The sequence below is a fragment of the Rhinatrema bivittatum genome, chromosome 5, assembly GCF_901001135.1.
Source record: "Rhinatrema bivittatum chromosome 5, aRhiBiv1.1, whole genome shotgun sequence".
Lineage (NCBI taxonomy): Eukaryota > Metazoa > Chordata > Amphibia > Gymnophiona > Rhinatrematidae > Rhinatrema > Rhinatrema bivittatum.
The window spans coordinates 251,445,345-251,464,888 of NC_042619.1; the positions used below are offsets into that span (position 1 = coordinate 251,445,345).

Here is a 19,544-nt window from a genome sequence, read left to right on the forward strand (position 1 = left end):
CATATTTATTTATATTCCGCTTTTTTCAGGAATTTCAAAACAGATTACATTCAGGTACTTTCACCGCAGCAGGTAGCCCACTGATAGGAGCAGGTAACATGGCTGGCTCCGCTGTTGCGGTCTCCCCTGGAGAAGCGCATTCAGCAAGCTGCTGAATTCCTCTCCCAAACACGGGAGGCACAAACGTGCTGTTGCCAGCACACCCCACAGAGCCTTTTTCCTGTGCTTGGAAGATGTCATCACTTCTCACAAGCCTCCCATTCAGAAAAAAAAAATTTACCTCCATAACCAGAGAAGAAGCAGGGAAGAAATAAAAGCAAACAACTTACCCAGAGAAGCTCTGTGTAGGCCTTCCACCAAGGCTTGAATCTGGCAACATTCTTTTTTCAAACTTTATTAATGCTAGCAACAGAAAAGTGCCAAATAGCAGCCAGCGAAACAAAACATGCGTTTCTTCTCCAAGGGTCCCTGAATGCAATATTCGTTCAGAGTGGCCACCTCAGCCAAAATGACAGTCATAATGAAAATATACTGAATCCCTCCAAAAGGTTTCCCCTTGAACCAATTCTCCCTCCAAGACCACCCCCCTCTCACTCTCACTTGGGAGAAGAGTACTGGAGTTAAAGATACTATGGAACTGGCACGAAGGATATTTGAGGGAGAGGAAGGAACGATAAAGCTGAGCAGGAGATGTGGATGGGCAGACTGATGTATGGTCTACCTGCAGCCATGCTTTGTTTTTATGAAGAGAGATCTATTTTGGGAATGACAATTCTGAAGCCAAACACTATGCAGAGGTCTCATATGTAATTTGGCCCAAGGCCCTATCATTACAATGCAGGTCATAAAGCCCAAAAAGTCTGGTGATTCTAACACCAAAGTTTTGTCCCTCAGAACCTGAATCCTATCAGTCAACTTTCAGATTCTGTTCTACAATACATCACCACATCATATTCATCACCCTGCATCTATCCCCAACAGTTCCTGGAAACTAGATGACTAGAACACATCAAGATACAAGAAAACAAACAGTGCAATGAGATATATATTGGGACTTTAGTAAATATCAGATTGGTTGAAACCAGGACAACGGGCCATGTTTTCATCAACCATGACTGCTGGGAATAACCTGAACTCTATGTGCTTCTACTACAGGAATATGCAGATTGACATCCTGTAAGCCCAGAGATCAAAGAAGGCTCCTGATCTGAACTCCTGCAGAACAGTCTCCATGGACTCCAGTTAGTTACAACACTACAAAATTCTTATGCTTCTTCAGGTCATCCCATCACTCTTTAAATCACTCTAGGAAATCTGATGCTCTTATCAAATTGCTTCTATTCCTTGGATACCAAATCCTTAACCCTGACATGGGCATGAATAACTACACTCTTACCCCCAAAAGACGGTAGATAGGATCTTCCTTTTTACCGTCTTTGAACACGTCAAATGTAATGTGCTTGGTAAACAACCTCCAGTATCTGCTTTATTAACAAGGCATAATCCATCCTTAACACAATGGTCATCACAAATAATGAATCCCGAATCCTCAGCCCTAGGAAAAAAACAAATAAGCAGCCCCAGCCAGATCTCCCTCTTCCCATGACAGTGGTTTTCAAACGGGGGGGATAAAATACCTCCAGGCAAAAAGCCTGATAACCGCTTAACTCAGAAAAAGAAATACAACACTTGAACAGTGTGAAACAATTATCTGATCCACAGTGTCTAAAACATGCACCAGGAAATTCAGTCTTTCGGGGGCAACGAGGCAGATCTCTGGACTGATCTGTGGTATTACAGGAAAGAAAATTAGCAAGTAAGAACTAATTTTCCTTTCCTGAACATTCCCAGATCAGTCCAGACAAGTGGGATGTATCCAAGAACCCTAGACTGGGCGGGCACCCGAAAAGAACCGCTCTTGACACACACTCACCAAAGTTTGCAATCTCCTGCACTCGAACATCCAAACAATAATGTTTGGTGAAAGTATGGCCCTACATATCTCCTGGGGGGGGGGGGGGGGGCAGGCACTGACTCTCCACCCAAGAGGTTGCTTGTGCTCTAGTCAAATGCGCCTTGAGACCTGTCGGGATTTTGTGATCTTTCCAAATATAAGCCAAATAAATGATCTCCTTCAGCCATCTAGAAATTGTAGCCTTAGAGGCTTTCTCCTCTTTCTTCGCTCCACAGAACAACACAAAGATGATCCAACCACCGAAAGCTATTAGTAATCTTCAAATAACGCAACAGAGTGTAACACAACAGTGTGTGACACACATCCAGAGATGCAGCTCTCTATCCTGTGGAAACTCGCAAGACCATTCTGGAAAAGCCGGAAGCTCAACTGTCTGATTCTCATGAAATGAAGACACCATTTTTGGCAAAAATGAGGGAACCGTATACAATGTTACCCCGTCATCTGCAATCCTCAAAAAAGGATCCCAACAAGAAAGAGCCTGAAGCTCGGAAATCCACCTGGCAGAACAGATAGCTACCAAGAAAATTATTTTCTGTGTCAAGTCCTTTAACACCTCGCGTTTAAAGGCTCAAAGGGCTCACCACACAGAACCCGCAAAACTAAGTTGAAGTTCCAATTCGGACACACCTTCTGAACCAGAGGCTGCAAATGCTTGACCCCCTTCAGAAAACGCACTACATCAGGATGGAAGGCCAAAGACTTTCCACGGATTTTGTCCCTAAGACCAACCCAAGGCTGAAACCTGAAAGTGAAGCGAACCATAAGATAGGTCCTTGGACAAGCCCTGCTGCAAGGACAAAATGTGAGGAACTCCCACCGACAGCAGATCCAGCCTCTGTTGCAGACACCAGGCTTCAAACGCCTTTCAAACCCTACCATAGGCCAGAGACGCAGAATGCCTCCTAGCCTGGAGCATAGTGGAGATTACTGGTTTAGAATATCCCTTCAGGTGCAAATGCCACCTTTCAAAAGCGAAGCCATGAGGCAAAAGTGATCCTTCCAATATGAAAATGTGGGTCCTTGCCACAGTAATCCTGGCAGATGAGCCAAGCGAAGAGGCCTGTCTATCTCTAAATACACCAGATCCATGAACCATGGATATTGTGGCCACTCCAGCGCCACCAGCACCACCGTCCTTGGGTGCGACTATGTGCCACAACAAATCGACCAATGAGTGGCCACAGAGGAAACACATATAGAAGAATACCGGTTGGTCACGGGCACACCAGAGCATCTAGCACCACCGAACCGGACTCCCTTCCGCGACTGAAGAATCTTGCCATCTTTGCACTGGCTCGTGTTGCCATGAGGTCCAACTGAGGAACACCCCCATCTGGCACAAATATGATTCCAGGCTTCTGGAGACAGCTCCCACTCCATGGGATCTAGCTGTTGCCTACTGAGGAAATCCGCCTGCACGTTGTCCAATCCAGTGACATGTGAGGCCGCAAATCCTTAGCGATGATGCTCCACCCACACAAACTATAGCTGAGTCTCCCAAGCCTCAGTACGACTCTTCGTCCCTCCTTGACGGTTAATGTACACCACAGTTGTTGCATTGTCTGAAAACACTTGAACCATCTGTCTTTGGACCAAAGGCAAGAACACCTCCAGGGCTCTGCGTACCACCTTCATCTCCAAGCGATTGATCAACCCAGACGCCTATGCTGTTGACCAAAGATCCTGGGCATAACAACCAGGGACCCCCCCCCCCCCCTCCCAGCCCTTGAGGCTGACATCTGAGGTCAGCACCACCCAGACCAGGGCCTCCATGTCCACTCCCTTCTCCAGGCTGCTCCTTGATAGCCACCATGAAAGATTGGACCTGGATTATCCTAGAAGAGGCAACGGCAGATAATACTCCTCTGACAATGGATTCCACCTGGCCAATAGCACCCTTTGCAATGGACGCATGTGAGCAAAGGCCCATGGAACCAAATCCAATGCCGAGGCCATAAAGCCCAGTAGCTGTAAGTAGTCCTAGAACTTTAGCACTAACAGACACAGGAAACGTGTCACCTGCGCTTACAACTTCGTCAACCTGTCCACAGTCAGAAGCATCCTGCCCTTCTGGGTATTGAATTGGGCACCTAGATACTCCAATGACTAAGACGGAGCCAGATGACTTTTTGCCACATTGATCACCCAACCCAGAGAACAGAGGGTGTTCATCACTCATTGTACTGACCGACTGCACTCCTCTTCCGTTTTTGCCCGAATAAGCCAATCATCCAGATATGGATGTACTAGGATCCCTTCCCATCTCAAGGCTGCCGCCACTACCATCTCCTTTGTGAAGGTTCAGGAAGCCGTAGCCAACCTAAAGGGAAGAGCCTGAAACTGGAAGTCCCGCCCCAGCACTATGAACTGGAGAAACTTCTGATGGTCCTTTCAAATGGAAATATGGAGGTAGACTGGTCTGATCCAAGGACGCTAAGAATTCTCCCTTGCGGATAGCCACTATCACTGTACGCAGCATCTCCATCTGGAAATACAGTACCTGCAAGGCTACGTTTACCTTTTGCAAATCCAAAATGGGATGGAAGGTGCTCTCCTTTCTGGGCACCACAAAATAAATGGAGTATCTGCCCCGTCCCTGCTTGCTCAGCAGCACTGGAATGATAGCTTCCAAACTTAGCCACCTTTGCAGAATCCCCTCTACTGCATCCCTTTTGCTTCGAGACGAGCAGTGGGACTCCAGAAAGGCTTCTCCGACCAGGCGCAAACATTCTAAGGTGTAATCGTCCCTTCGACCTCCAGAACCCACCAGTCTGAGGTGATCTTTGTCCACATCTCGTAAAAACAGGACAACTTGCCCCCTACTGCTTTCAGCGAGGAATGGACGAGCTTGGCTTCATTGTGAGGCCTTACCCCCTCTGATCCCGACTGGAACCGCCTCTGGATAATCTGCCGGTACTCCGGAAAGGCTGCTGATGTCTTGTTGAATGCTTCAACCCCGAGGCTGTGACCCCTCTTCCAAGACAAAATCTCCTCAAATCCCAAAAATGAGACCGGAGTAAAAAGACCTTCTTAATGCTCTTCTTATCCTCTGGCAGTTTGTTCCCTTTGGATTTCCCTAGGGATTTCATCAGCTAATCCAGCTCCTCCCCAAATAACTGTTTCCCTTTAAAAGGAAGATTACACAGCTGGGCCTTGGACCACATGTCCGCCGACCAATTGCATAACCACAGAAGCCTAAGTGCAGTCACCGCCAAGACCATTCTCTTGGCGGATGTATGCACCAAATCATACAATGCATCAGCCACATAGGTCACTCTAGCCTCCATCTGGAACAACTGAATGGGACTAATCGTCCTGATAGATGCCTACTCTTGAGCCTTTTGAATCCCACATCATGCTTGCACACACTGCAGCTCGAAGACTTAAGTCCAACACCTCAAACATGTGCTTCAGCTGAATCTCCAGCTTTTGGTCCTGCACATCCTTCAGCGCAGCCAAACCTGCAACCGGGATCATGGTCTTCTTAGTCACTGCCGAGACTGCCGCTTCCACCTTAAGCATCTTTAGGCGATCCAAATGCTCCTTCATCCAAGGATAAAGCTTTGCCATAGCCCTACCGACCTTCAAGACTACTTCAGGGAAATCAGACTTCCAGCTGATCAGCTTCTGTATCTTCTTGGGCAATGGAAAGGCAATAGGAGGACCCCGCAGTCCATCCAGGACTGAATTCACCCCTTCACTGACTCCTCCTGAGTCCGTTTAACCTCCAATTCCTCCAACAACTGAGGAATGAAAGGGTGCAGCTCCTCTTTCTCAAACAGCCGGATCACCCGCAAGCGGCGCACGGGAAGTTGCTGCAAGCCGAGCAATGCGCGCAGAAGAAAAAAAGTCTGGCCGCACAGCACAAGTTTCCCCACCAGGAAAAAACATACGGCACTCTCACCTGCCAACCCAGACAGCTCCTGATGTCCCACCACCTTGGTGACTGAGCCGCCAACCAAATCTCCTGGCTCACTTCTACCGCCTGCTCTGTCTGCTCCCTTTTTCCTTTTTTTTTTTCCAAGAAACTTAAAACAGAAACAAAAGGGTACTTCCCTTTACTGAGGCAGTGGCTGACAGAAGGAGCCTAGTCCCCTGGCTATCCAGAAGGCTATCCAGAAGGCTGACAGGAGGAGCCTAGTCCCCTGGCTAGCCAGGTCGCCAGCACCACGGGCTACTACAGTCAGGGGTATCCAACCTCCTGTTCGCCTGGCTCAACCCGAGGGATAGCCCACAAAGGAACCTAACACCTTGGGGAGCTTATCCAACGTCTTGTCTCCAAACACCAACTTTCAATCAGAACTGCAGGTTTGCACCTCTACCATCTACTGGAGACAGAAAAATACTGAGGGACTGCAGGTAGCACTCTCAGTTATGTAGCAGTGCCTCAAACTTTTGTTCTTTGCCTCCACTGCTGGTAGGGATGCAAAACCCACTTGTCTGGACTGATCTGGATATGTTCAGTGGGAGAGGGTGAATCTAATAAGATTATAGAAAAAAAGAAGGGGAGGCATAACATTAAATGTCTGAGGAACACTGGCAACTGTGAAGGAGAGTGGTCTCATTCTTATTCTTGGACATGAAGATCCAAACTTGTTTTTACATCAGATAGTATGGATCAGAAACAAATTGTTTGCTTAAACAGTTAACAGCTGTTTGGAATATTGAAACCATAAAACTTTCTGGTAGATGGCCATAGTCTAAGACTAGGTTAGACCCTTCCACCTCAGTCATAAAAGAAAAGGGGGTCGGGGGGCAGGCAGACAAGCCTCATTTCATCATGAGTCCTGATATGCTAGGCAAACAAATGCAAATAAGCCCCACAGTGAAAGCACTAATGTCCCCTCAAAGAAGAAAACTTCTTTCACAACAAAATAACGAATCTCCTCTCTAGATTCCCCGATGCCTCCCCCTCTTCTCTCCTAAGTCCTGTCCCTCCCGCCTCCACCCTCCCTGAGTTTGACCTCACCTCCTCTAAGGAAATAGAAACTATACTCAGAAAACTTAAACCGGCATCACACCCAAGCGACACTATTCCCACCAAAGCGCTTCTCGCGATTGCTGATATCATCAATTGCTCGTTATCCACTGGCTCCGTCCCTGATTCACTTAAACAAGCAGTGGTCAAACCCCTCCCTCAAGAAGCCCACTCTAGACCCAAAAGACCCTTCAAACTTTCGTCCGATATCAAACCTTCCTTTCATCGCCAAGATAATGGAAAGAGTAGTTAACTCACAGCTCGTGGACTACTTAGAGAACCACAATATCCTACATGCTTCACAATTCGGTTTCCGAAAACATCTTAACACAGAATCCCTCCTGCTCACACTCAATGACCACCTTCTCATATGCATGGACAAGGGTTGCAGCTACCTCCTTGCCCTCCTGGATATTTCTGCAGCTTTTGATACCATATGCCACAACCATCTACTTGCCCGATTAGAAGGCATTGGTATATGAAAATTATTCCTTACCTGCTAATTTTCGTTCCTGCATCATTCCAGACGGTGGGTTATGTCCCCCGACCAGCAGATGGAGTCAGAACAAAAACTTCCAGGGGAGGACCTATATAACCACACCTCTCCTGCCTCAATTCTCAGTAACTAGACTATCAAAGCCAAGAAGAGACAGAACCAGAGGGATCAAGTAACCAAAATTCAGAACAACCGCTGTCAAACATACAGCAACTAGACTTGGAACCAAATCCTTAACGGTGAACTTGCGAACAGCACTGCACGAAAGAACAGACCCGCAGCACCAGAGAGAAGGATGGATAAAGACAGGTAAGCAGGGATGTCCCACAAAAAGACCCCCAAACTGAGGGAGGGTGTCTGGAATGATCCATGGTACTACAGGAACGAAAATTAGCAGGTAAGGAATAATTTTCATTTCCCTATACGTACCAGGATCATTCCAGACGGTGGGATGTACCAAAGCTTCCCCATCATGGGTGGGCCGCGGACAGCCCTGCCCGTATGACCCTGTCTCCCAGCTGACCGCCCGACGGCGCACGGACGTCCAGGCGATAATGTCTCGCAAAGGTGTGTAGCGACTTCCAGGTGGCCGCCCTACAGATTTCCTGAGTGGAGACTGAAGTGCTCTCTGCCCAAGATGTTGCCTGGGCGCGGAGGGAATGAACCTTAACCACTAACGGCGGAGACTTACCTGCTCCCAGGTACGCCGCTATGATCGCTCCCTTCAGCAAGCGAGCAATGGATTGCTTTGAGGCCATGCAACCCTTCCTGGGCCCCGACCAAAGTACAAACAAATGATCAGAAAGCCGAAAATCATTCGTGACCTCCAGATAGTGCATCAAAGAACGCCGTACATCTAGTCTGCGCAGGCCACCCGACTCAGAAGAGGAAAAGGATGGGCGCTCCACCGATTGGTTGAGATGGAAAGCCGAGATCACCTTAGGCAGGAATGATGGAACCGTATGCATGGTTTAATGGAACAAAGTCAGCATGGCTTTACCCAGGGCAAGTCTTGCCTCACAAATCTGCTTCACTTTTTTGAAGGAGTTAATAAACATGTGGATAAAGGTGAACCGGTAGATATAGTATACTTGGATTTTCAGAAGGCGTTTGACAAAGTTCCTCATGAGAGGCTTCTAGGAAAAGTAAAAAGTCATGGGATAGGTGGCGATGTCCTTTCGTGGATTGCAAACTGGCTAAAAGACAGGAAACAGAGAGTAGGATTAAATGGGCAATTTTCTCAGTGGAAGGGAGTGGACAGTGGAGTGCCTCAGGGATCTGTATTGGGACCCTTACTGTTCAATATATTTATAAATGATCTGGAAAGAAATACGACGAGTGAGATAATCAAATTTGCAGATGACACAAAATTGTGCAGAGTAGTTAAATCACAAGCAGATTGTGATAAATTGCAGGAAGACCTTGTGAGACTGGAAAATTGGGCATCCAAATGGCAGATGAAATTTAATGTGGAAAAGTGCAAGGTGATGCATATAGGGAAAAATAACCCATGCTATAATTACACGATGTTGGGTTCCATATTAGGTGCTACAACCCAAGAAAGAGATCTAGGTGTCATAGTGGATAACACATTGAAATCGTCGGTTCAGTGTGCTGCGGCAGTCAAAAAAGCAAACAGAATGTTGGGAATTATTAGAAAAGGAATGATGAATAAAACGGAAAATGTCATAATGCCTCTGTATCGCTCCATGGTGAGACCGCACCTTGAATACTGTGTACAATTCTGGTCGCCGCATCTCAAAAAAGATATAATTGCGATGGAGAAGGTACAGAGAAGGGCTACCAAAATGATAAGGGGAATGGAACAACTCCCCTATGAGGAAAGACTAAAGAGATTAGGACTTTTCAGCTTGGAGAAGAGACGACTGAGGGGGGATATGATAGAGGTGTTTAAAATCATGAGAGGTCTAGAACGGGTAGATGTGAATCGGTTATTTACTCTTTCAGATAGTAGAAGGACTAGGGGACACTCCATGAAGTTAGCATGGGGCACATTTAAAACTAATCGGAGAAAGTTCTTTTTTACTCAACGCACAATTAAACTCTGGAATTTGTTGCCAGAGAATGTGGTTCGTGCAGGTAGTATAGCTGTGTTTAAAAAAGGATTGGATAAGTTCTTGGAGGAGAAGTCCATTACCTGCTATTAGGTTCACTTAGAGAATAGCCACTGCCATTAGCAATGGTTACATGGAATAGACTTAGTTTTTGGGTACTTGCCAGGTTCTTATGGCCTGGATTGGCCACTGTTGGAAACAGGATGCTGGGCTTGATGGACCCTTGGTCTGACCCAGTATGGCATTTTCTTATGTTCTTATGTTCTTATGCAGGGAAACTCCGCCCGGCGTAAACCGAAGGTATGGCTCACGGCAGGATAGAGCCTGCAGCTCGGAGATCCGACGCGCCGAGCTGATCGCCACCAGGAAAATGGTCTTGAGAGTGACGTCCTTGATGGAAGCTGAACCCAAGGGCTCAAAAGGTGGACTGTAGTGAGCCCGGAGCACCAGGTTCAAGTTCCACGACGGACATGGCGGCCGAATCGGAGGCTTCAAATGTCTCACCCCTTTAAGGAAACGCAAGATATCCGGATGGGAGGCCAGAAGAATCCCATCTCCCCCCTGAAGGAAGGCCCCCAAGGCCGCCACCTGAACCCGGAGAGAGTTATAGGCCAGACCCAAATCCAGTCCCGCCTGCAGAAAAGAGAGAATCTGCACCACCGAAGCCTGGGTTGCCTGGATTGCGTGCGAGTCGCACCACTCCTCGAAGACCTTCCACACCCGAACATAAGTGACCGAGGTGGACGTCTTATGTACCCGCAATAAAGTCGATATGACTGACTCAGGGTAACCACAATGTCTCAACTTGCGCCTCTCAAAAGCCAAGCCGCAAGACAGAAGCGATCTGCCGCTTCGAAAAATATTGGGCCTTGACGGAGGAGCCGTGGCAGATGACTGAGACGAAGCGGGTCCTCCACTGCTAGGTGAAGAAGATCCGTGAACCACGGCCGTCTGGGCCACTCTGGCGCCACGAGAATTACCAGCCCCTGGTGAGCCTCTATTCTTCTGATAACCTTTCCCACCAGTGGCCACGGTGGAAAGACGTACAGGAGACACTGACACGGCCACGGAAGAACCAGCGCATCGACCCCTTCTGCGCCGTGTTCCCTTCTGCGACTGAAGAAGCGCGTGGCCTTTGCATTTCTGGCGGTTGCCATGAGATCCATGCGTGGAATCCCCCAGCGCTTGATTATCAGATCCATCGCCTCCCCCGAGAGTTCCCACTCCCCGGGGTCCAAGTGCTGTCAGCTGAGGAAGTCCGCCTGTATGTTGTCGACGCCCGCAATGTGGGAAGCCACCAGGCGCTGTAGATGGAGCTCCGCCCACTCCATCAGCTTGTTGATCTCCAACGAGACAAGACTCTTCGTGCCCCCCTGCCGATTGATGTACGCCACCGTGGTCGCGTTGTCCGACAGCACTCTGACCGCCCGATGGTGCACCAACGGCAAGAATCCCTGCAGGGCTAGACGAACCGCTCTGGCTTCCAGCCGGCTGATGGGCCAACTCGACTGCTCCGCCGACCATCGGCCCTGGATCGAGCTGTCTTGACAAACCGCTCCCCAGCCCGTCAGACTGGCATCCGTGGTGAATATCACCCAGTCCGGGGCCTCCAGGGACACCCCCCTGAGCCAAGCGATGAGGGTCTAGCCACCAGCGGAGGCTGCGCATCGTTGAACTTGGAATCGGCAGGACCGCCTGGAAATCCCGCGACACTGGCTTCCACCGGGAAAGCAAGGCCCTCTGAAGGGGTCGCAGGTGGGCGAAGGCCCACGGAACCAGATCGATGGTGGAGGCCATGGTTCCTAACACCTGTAGGTAATCCCACGCCGTTGGGGATTCGAGCACTATGAACCTGTGAACCTGCTCGCGTAGAGCCTGCGCTCTCTCCGGACGTAGGAACACCATGGCTGCTCTCATGTCGAAATGAGCTCCTAGGAAGTCCAGCGACTGGGACGGCGTCAGCCTGCTCTTCAGGAAATTGACGATCCACCCCAGTGAATGGAGGTGCTGAACCACCCTGTCGACTGCCTGAACGCCCTGAGTTCGCGACTTTGCCCGGATGAGCCAGTCGTCCAGGTAAGGATGCACCAGGATTCCTTCCCTTCGTAGAGCCGCTGCCACTACCACCATGACCTTTGTAAATACACGTGGAGCCGTGGCCAGACCAAACAGTAGGGCCCGGAACTGAAAATGTTGTCCCAAGATCTTGAACCGAAGGTAACACTGATGGGCCTGATGGATCGGAATGTGAAGATACGCCTCCGTAAGGTCCAGTGAGGCCAAAAATTCCCCCGGGTGCACCGCAGTCAGTACCGAGCGGAGCATCTCCATGCGGAAACGGGGTACCCTGAGGGACTTGTTGACGGGCTTGAGATTCAGAATAGGTTGGAAAGTACCTTCCTTTTTGGGAACCACAAAATAGACGGAATAATGGTCTCGACCCAATTCGGAGGCCGCAACCAGCACTATCGCGCCCAAAGATAGGCGATCTAGGGTCTGCCGAACAGCCCTCCGCTTGAGAAGAGACCCGCAAGGGGAGAACAGGAACCTGTTTCGAGGCGCGTGCACAAAATCCAACACGTAGCTGTGTCTTCGAATATCTAGAACCCATTGAACTGAAGTGATTTGGACCCATGCTTCGTAGAAGAGCACAATTCGACCCCCCAGCCGGGGAATCGACCCGTGGGTCCTCCTGGCATCATTGGGCAGACTTCGGGGAGGTGCCCACGCCGTGCCTGTCCTTACTGGGACGGCGTCCACTAAAGGACCGGTTCCAGGTGTGCGAGCGAGAGGATGGCGCCCGGGGTGGCTGTTGTCTCGTAGAGCGCATCCGGCGCTGATTTCGGTACCGACTTCTGGAAGCATTGAAAGATCTAGAAGAACGCGGTCGATCCTCCGGCAACTTATGCACCGCATTTTCGTTAAGAGACTTGATGATTTGGTCCAGATTTTCCCCAAAAAGGTACTTGCCCTTAAAGGGAAGAGACCCCAGTCGGATCTTGGAGGAGGCATCAGCCGACCAGTTCCGCAACCAGAGAAGTCGACGAGCGGACACCGCCGCTACCATCGAACGGGCTAGTACTCTTAGAAGATCGTACAAGGCATCCGCTCCGTAGGGGACTAGGCTTCCAACCTGTCCGCCTGTTGGGCCTCTGCCTCTGGTAGTCTGCGACGGGAGAAGCTGTTGGACCCACCGGAGCCCCGCTCGCTGCGCTAGCGAACTGCAAATAGCCGCCCGCATTCCCAGAGCTGAAACCTCGAAGATCCGTTTCAGGTACACTTCCAGCTTCCTATCCTGCATATCCTTCAACGCCGTACCACCCGTGACGGGAATGGTAGTATGTTTTGTAACCGCTGTAACCGCAGAATACACTGCGGGTACCCGGAGCAACTCCAAGAAATCCGACGGGAGAGGGTACAATTTTTCCATGGCTCTGCCAACTCTAAGATTGGCCTCCGGCGTATCCCACTCCCTGGAAATCAGCTGCAGGATAGTGTGATGAGTGGGAAAAGCCTTCGCCAGTGGTCGAAGGCCCAAGAGAGGATCCCCCTTCTTGACCTTCGGATCTGGGTCCACCGGATCTGGAGGAGGGTCGATATACATCTCCTGTAGAATGTGTGGAATGAGCTCATCTAACTCCCCCGCTTGGAAAATTCGGAGCACTCTGGGATCGTCGCCCTCAACCTGGGCCGCCAGGGTGGGGTCCTCGCCGACCAGATCCAGGAGAGGGTGTCCCCCCCCCCCCGATGGCTGCGGCGCCGCCAGAGTAACAGAGGTGTCCCGAGAGGGTCCCGGTCCTCCCCCTGAACGTGGAGCGCTACCCTGGAGAAAAAGACCCCCCAGAGAGGGGGCCGGGCGAGCCTAGCCCCAGAAGCATGTCTTTGCTGTGCAAAAAAGCCCTATGCATCAGGACTATGAACTCCGGGGAAAACACAAGGGCCCTCGGGGGCTCCCCGATCTGAATGTCAGGCTGCGAAGCCACCCCGGAGCCTAGGAACGGCAATGTTGCCGAAATCGGGGCCTCTGCTTCTTCGTCTGACAGACTGGCATTGGAGTCAGTAAACAAAATGGCCGCCGTTCCTGCGCTCAGCGGGAACGGGGCCTGCCGCTTTCTCCCCACACGGTCCTGAAGTCGTGCGGCTCCTCCCCGGAGGGGGGCTATCCTCCCCTTCAGATGAAACACTCACGCGATGCCCTTCCCGGGACAGGCATTCCCCCTGTCTGCCGTTGGCCCCAAAATTTGTCGGTCGCTGCATCGGCGAAGGGAGGGGCAGACTCGCGCACGCGGCAAACACCTGCAGCGATGCAGGAATGGAGAAACTAGGGCCTGGCCCGACTCCCCACCCACCGACCCGAAGAGACCGTCGGGGAATGTGACTTCCCGACGGCAGGCGGCCCCGGGGAATGTCACTTCGCAGGGCCGCGGGTCGGGAGGCCTCTCACTCCACGAGGGAGGGGTGGGGATAGAAAGAATCGGCAGGGGGGGAGAGATAGACACCACCGACGTGCACCCCCGGTCCTGAAACGCAGCCAGTCACACAGGTCTTTCACCGGCGAGCTACAAGCAAATAAAAAACAAGAACTTACCCCCAGCCCTGTGAAGGGAAGAAGAAGGAGGCAAGAAATGACAGCAAAAAAGAAGACAGCCTGTCAGCAAGCCACGGACCTACCAGGGAGTGCAGAGGCACCTCCCTGCCTCTAAAGCTATTACTCAGAGATATATTGAAAAGTACTTGATCCCTCTACAAAGGAGCCTAGAATCCTAAGCTAAAATGCTGGGGACCCCAGTGTCCCCTGCTCACATCTGCTGGAGTCAGAACGATACTGAGAATTGAGGCAGGGGAGGTGTGGTTATATAGGTCCTCCCCTGGAAGTTTTTGTTCTGACTCCATCTGCTGGACGGGGGACATAACCCACTGTCTGGAATGATCCTGGTACGTACAGGGAACTCAGGCCTGGCGATAACATGGCTCAAGTCTTACTTATCCAATAGAAATTTCTCAGTCAAAATCGGTAATGCTATCTCCTCTCCCTACCCCCTACAACAAGGTGTCCCTCAAGGCTCTTCCCTCTCCTCTACACTCTTTAATATTTACCTTACCCCCCTATGCCACCTCTTAACTGAGCTTAAACTCAAGTTCTATCTCTACGCAGACGACATCCAAATCATAATCCCTATCCAAAATTATGTTTCCAATGCGCTGCAGTACTGGGAATCCTGCCTTGTTCCCATAAACTCTCTCCTCACAAACCTCCATCTTGCCCTGAACACTAACAAAACTGAACTCCTTCTCATTTCCCCTCATCCCCATCCCAAACCCTCCCCTTCTTCTGACACGTCTAAACCCCCCGCATCTTCCGTCTCACCTTGCTTTTCAACCACTAACCAATCCTATGTAAGAGATCTCGGAGTCCTCTTAGATAATCAACTAAATATGAAAAAATATGTGAGCTCCATTCTCAAAGATGGTTTCTATAAACTTAATGTTCTAAAAAAAACTTAAGCCCTTACTTCACACTCAGGACCTTCGTACAGTGATTAAATCCTCCCTTTTATCCAAACTTGACTATTGTAATTCTCTCTTACTAGGACTCCCATATGCTACAATAAAACCTCTCCAAATGTTGCAAAATGCAACTGCCAGAGTCATTACTAACACCCGTAAAACAGACCACATCACCCCTATACTGAAGGACCTACACTGGCTACTCATACCATCAAGAATAACTTATAAAACTCTCACTACCATACACAAATCCATTTACTCCAACAACTCCCTCTGGTTGGACATACCCTTCAGTGCTGTCCAACAGAACCGTCCTATTAGATCAATTCACAAAGGTACTTTGCACGTTCCTTCCTTAAAAATTGCTCATCTTTCTGCTACCAGGGAACGAGCACTGTCCATTGCTGGCCCTACTTGCTGGAATTCCATGCCCATGAAGCTCCGCATTGAATCTTGCCCAAACAAATTTAGAAAGCAATTAAAAACCTGGCTGTTTCACCAGGCCTACCCAGATTAGCTTATTCTTCATCCTCTTCCCTACCCTCTTGGTCCTGTTCTCCCAGCCCCTTCCCCCCCTTTGATTTTCTCTGTTTCCACACACCTCTTTGAGGAAGGTCCCTCGTTGTATCCATCCTGAATCCTTTCAGCTTAATCCTTCAAGTCAATTGGAACTTCCAATATTTGAGCTATGTAACTTCGTCATTTAACGCTACCTGTCATCTTTTGTTATTTTATGTAATGTTGCCTCACATAATGTTGCTTCCTGTTTATCCCGCTCCATGTAATGTTGCTTTATATACTGTTGCTTCTTGCAAATTTGATTATATGTACAGCTGTCGTAAGCTTTGTTGATTAATGTAATCGTTTCATTTAATCTATGGTTGAATTTTGCTACTTTAACTCAGTTTTTAGATCTGTATCTTCATAGCCTGTCTTTGGTTATTGTTATCCTGTTCCCCTATCCCTTGTTATACTGTATTTTCCACACCTTTTGTTAAAATGTGAACCGGCATGATGTTTCTGACGAATGCCGGTATATAAAAGCAGTTAAATAAATAAATAAGTTATAGTGTTTTCACTATATGGAGATTTTTTTCCTCAAAATAAAATTAGGGCCATGGGAGAGTGGGATCTGGTAGACAACAACCCTGACACCTCCTCCAACTTGCTCCAGGTGTTTCAGGAAATAACAAGGGCAAACCATAAGTCCATAAGACAATGCTGCTGAAGTCCCATTGGGCACGAGCCTAAAGCTGGAGGCATGCATTCTAGGTATAGACATGGAGAGATCACAGAAGGTTCAGAATCTTCTCATGCTGATTACACCCCACTATTTTTCTGAGGGTTTAAATCTAAAGAACATAATAGACAAAATAAACAACTGATAAATAAGGAAGACAAGGAATCAAGGGTACAAAGTCAAGCAGTAGATCTACCTGTGTTGTTGTAGCACTATGGCACTTGTGGGGTCATAGAAATTTCTCCCCACTAGTTTCAGGTCTAAAATTCTCATTACCCTAAAATAAAGACCCAGATGAGCAATGAAGAAAAAATGAGAGAGGAAGGATCAGTATTTATGCAAGAATATCTGACAAAACACAGACCAATTAAATGTGCTGTACAGTCTCAATATGCTGCAACAATTCATGGACAGAAACTAATGATCCAGATCAGTTTTAGCTTTACTCACTAATCTGATATGTATTTTCTTTTTTATTTAAAACATGTATATGGACTAATCCACTGCTAATATTTTTTCCTTGAGTCTTGCCAGACCATTTCAGACATCTAAGTCTATACTACCCCACCAGCAGATGGAGACAGAACAACTAGGTTACTGACATCACCCTACATACGGATACCCTAATAGCTGCTTTGCAGATTTTCATTGGGGGTACCAAACAAAGTTGAGCCTATGATGAAACCTATGCCCTAGATTAATGTGACAGCAGACCTCTGGGAAGTGGCAAACCCATAGCAATATATGCTGAGCCAATCACTTTCTTAATTCACTGGGCTATTGAAGCTTTAGAGATCACCTCACCCTTCCCATTGACCCCTGAAAAGGAAAAATATGGCTTTGTCTTCTAAAGGGATTAGTCACCTTCAAAAGAAGATCTTGTGAACAGCCAACCAGGATAGCTCCTTAGAGCCCTCTTAGAAGGATTCCTTCTTGAAGGATGGGAGAAAAACAGTCTGATCAAGATGGAATTACAATACTACCCTGGGCAGAAAAGATGGAACTGTGGGGACCAACCCAGCCTCCTCTGTAACCTCAGAATGGTTTCCTACAGAAGACGACCAGAAAGGTACAAAAAAAGCTTGGAAATAAATAAAATTCAGAAATACACCTGGTCAAGCAGATCGTTACTAAAAGAACTGTTTTCAAAAAGTTATCTTTTACTGATGCTCCCTTTGAAAGGCTCTACAGGAACAGAGGACCATTTCAACTATTGCAAAACTCCACAGCAAGAATTTTGACTGGTTATTCAAGATATGACCACATTACACCTGCACTGAGAAAACTTAATTGTTGACCTTTTTAATTTTGAATGTTAAGAACATAAATTGCCATAACAGGTCAGACCAAGGGTCCATCAAGCCCAGCATCCTGTTTCCAACAGTAGCCAATCCAGGCTACAAGTACCTGGCAAATACCCCAAAACTAAGTATATCCCAAGCTACTGATGCTAGTAATAGCAGTGGCTATTTTCTAAGTCAACTTGATTAATAGCAGGTAATGGACTTCTATTAAACCCAGCTATACTAACTGCACTAACCACATCCCCTGGCAACAAATTCCAGAATTTAATTGTGTGTTGAGTGAAAAAGAACTTTCTCTGATTAGGTTTAAATGTGCTACATGTTAGGGCTCAGTGTGATATTCAGGCTGCCCCGTTGTTGCCAACAGCACTCCTTTTGTTGTGCTTGTTGCACATATTGGGTGACTGTTGGTCCAGGGTATTCTGGGAGCAGCCTGCAGCTTGCTATTCATCCATCTGTGAGGACTACCATCCTGCTTATCCTGGGAGAAAGAAGAGTTGCTTACCTATAACAGGTGTTCTCCCAGGACAGCAGGATGTTAGTCCTCCCGAAACCCGCCCGCCACCCCGCAGAGCTGGGTTTGCCTATGTTTTGTTGTTTTATTTTTCGCTTGTATTTTTCTGCTATGAAATAAGACTGAAGGGGGACCCCATGTGGCCATGGGGTTGGTGGCATGCTAGGCATGCTCAGTGTGCAAGCCAAAGTTCTAGAAAGTGTTCTGTGACAGGGCTCCATCTGATAATGTTGTCCATCTGTGAGGACTACCATCCTGCTTGTCCTGGGAGAAAAAGTCATTGGATCCTCAAGTACCCTATCAATTCTTATAAGGTTCATGTATCATAGGACCTGAGCCAATCAGGCACCATCAATATCATCGGTTTTCGATGTTTATTTTCTGAAGGCCCCAACCCACGAGAGGCCACGGAGAGAAGACATATAAGACCACAACAAGGTCACTGATCTGGACTCATTAACATAATGACTAAGCCCATTTCTTTCCTGCACCTGAAAATGTTTTGATTTGATATTCCTAATGGGAGCCATGAGATCCATGACTGGTTCTTCCCATTTTTCTATAAATAGGGATCAAGGTGTGCCAGCACAAGAAATCCGCTTGAACATTCTCCACAACACCTATGAGAGCTGCTGAGAGCACTTATAAGTGCTTTTCTGCCTACGTTATGACCAGGTTCACTTCTCTGGGCACCTACTAATGCCCCTGAGGGAGCATTGAGAGGAGAAGAAGATTTTGCTGGTGGCTGAAGAGTTTCGCTTTACTGGGTAATTTTTGGACTTTAAAATTTGGGGGAGAGTGAGATTGTGGAGTAAACTAATCTTTACTTTGTGTGCTTCATTAAAAAGTAAAGTTAGGTAATTTTAATTGTGTATGCCTGATAAAAAGAAAAAAAAGGTAGGTAAACTTGGTTTGAAAAGGTGTCAGTGAAGTGTGTTTGGGTTAATTAGGTATTAAACAGGAACCACATCAGTGACACTCTGGCAAACCAAATGAAGTGCTTGTTAACAGTAATTTGCCTTTGAAGATAAAGATACATAGCAGGGGAAGAGCTTGCTAACCCTCAATCCTGAGGGAGCATTGAGAGGAGAACAACATATTACTGGAGGCTGAAGAGGATTGGTGAATATCACTTTATTGCGTAATTTTGGAACTTAAAGTTTGTGGGAGAGTGAGACTATAGTTTGTGTGTTCATTAAAAACAAGCGCAGTTGCTTACCTGTAACAGCTGTTCTCCTAGGACAGCAGGATACTAGTCCTCACAGATGGTGATATTTATGGTGCCTGATTGGCCCAGGTCCTGTGATACATGGACCTTATAAGAATTGGTGGAGTACTTGAGGATACAATTACATTTTCTCCCAGGACAAGCAGGATGGTAGTCCTCACAGATGGGTGACATCATCAGATGGAACCCGGCATGGAAAACTTTTGTCAAAGTTTCTAGAAGC

At 48.1% G+C, this 19,544-nt stretch overlaps 1 protein-coding gene across 1 annotated transcript in view; it reads right to left on the reverse strand.

Moving 5' to 3' along the window:
• PIWIL2 (piwi like RNA-mediated gene silencing 2) overlaps positions 1-19,544 on the reverse strand; it is a 448,551-nt gene that overhangs the window by 276,756 nt on the left and 152,251 nt on the right. The window contains 1 exon segment of the mRNA XM_029603804.1: positions 16,472-16,552. Coding sequence (XP_029459664.1) covers positions 16,472-16,552 — 81 coding nt within the window.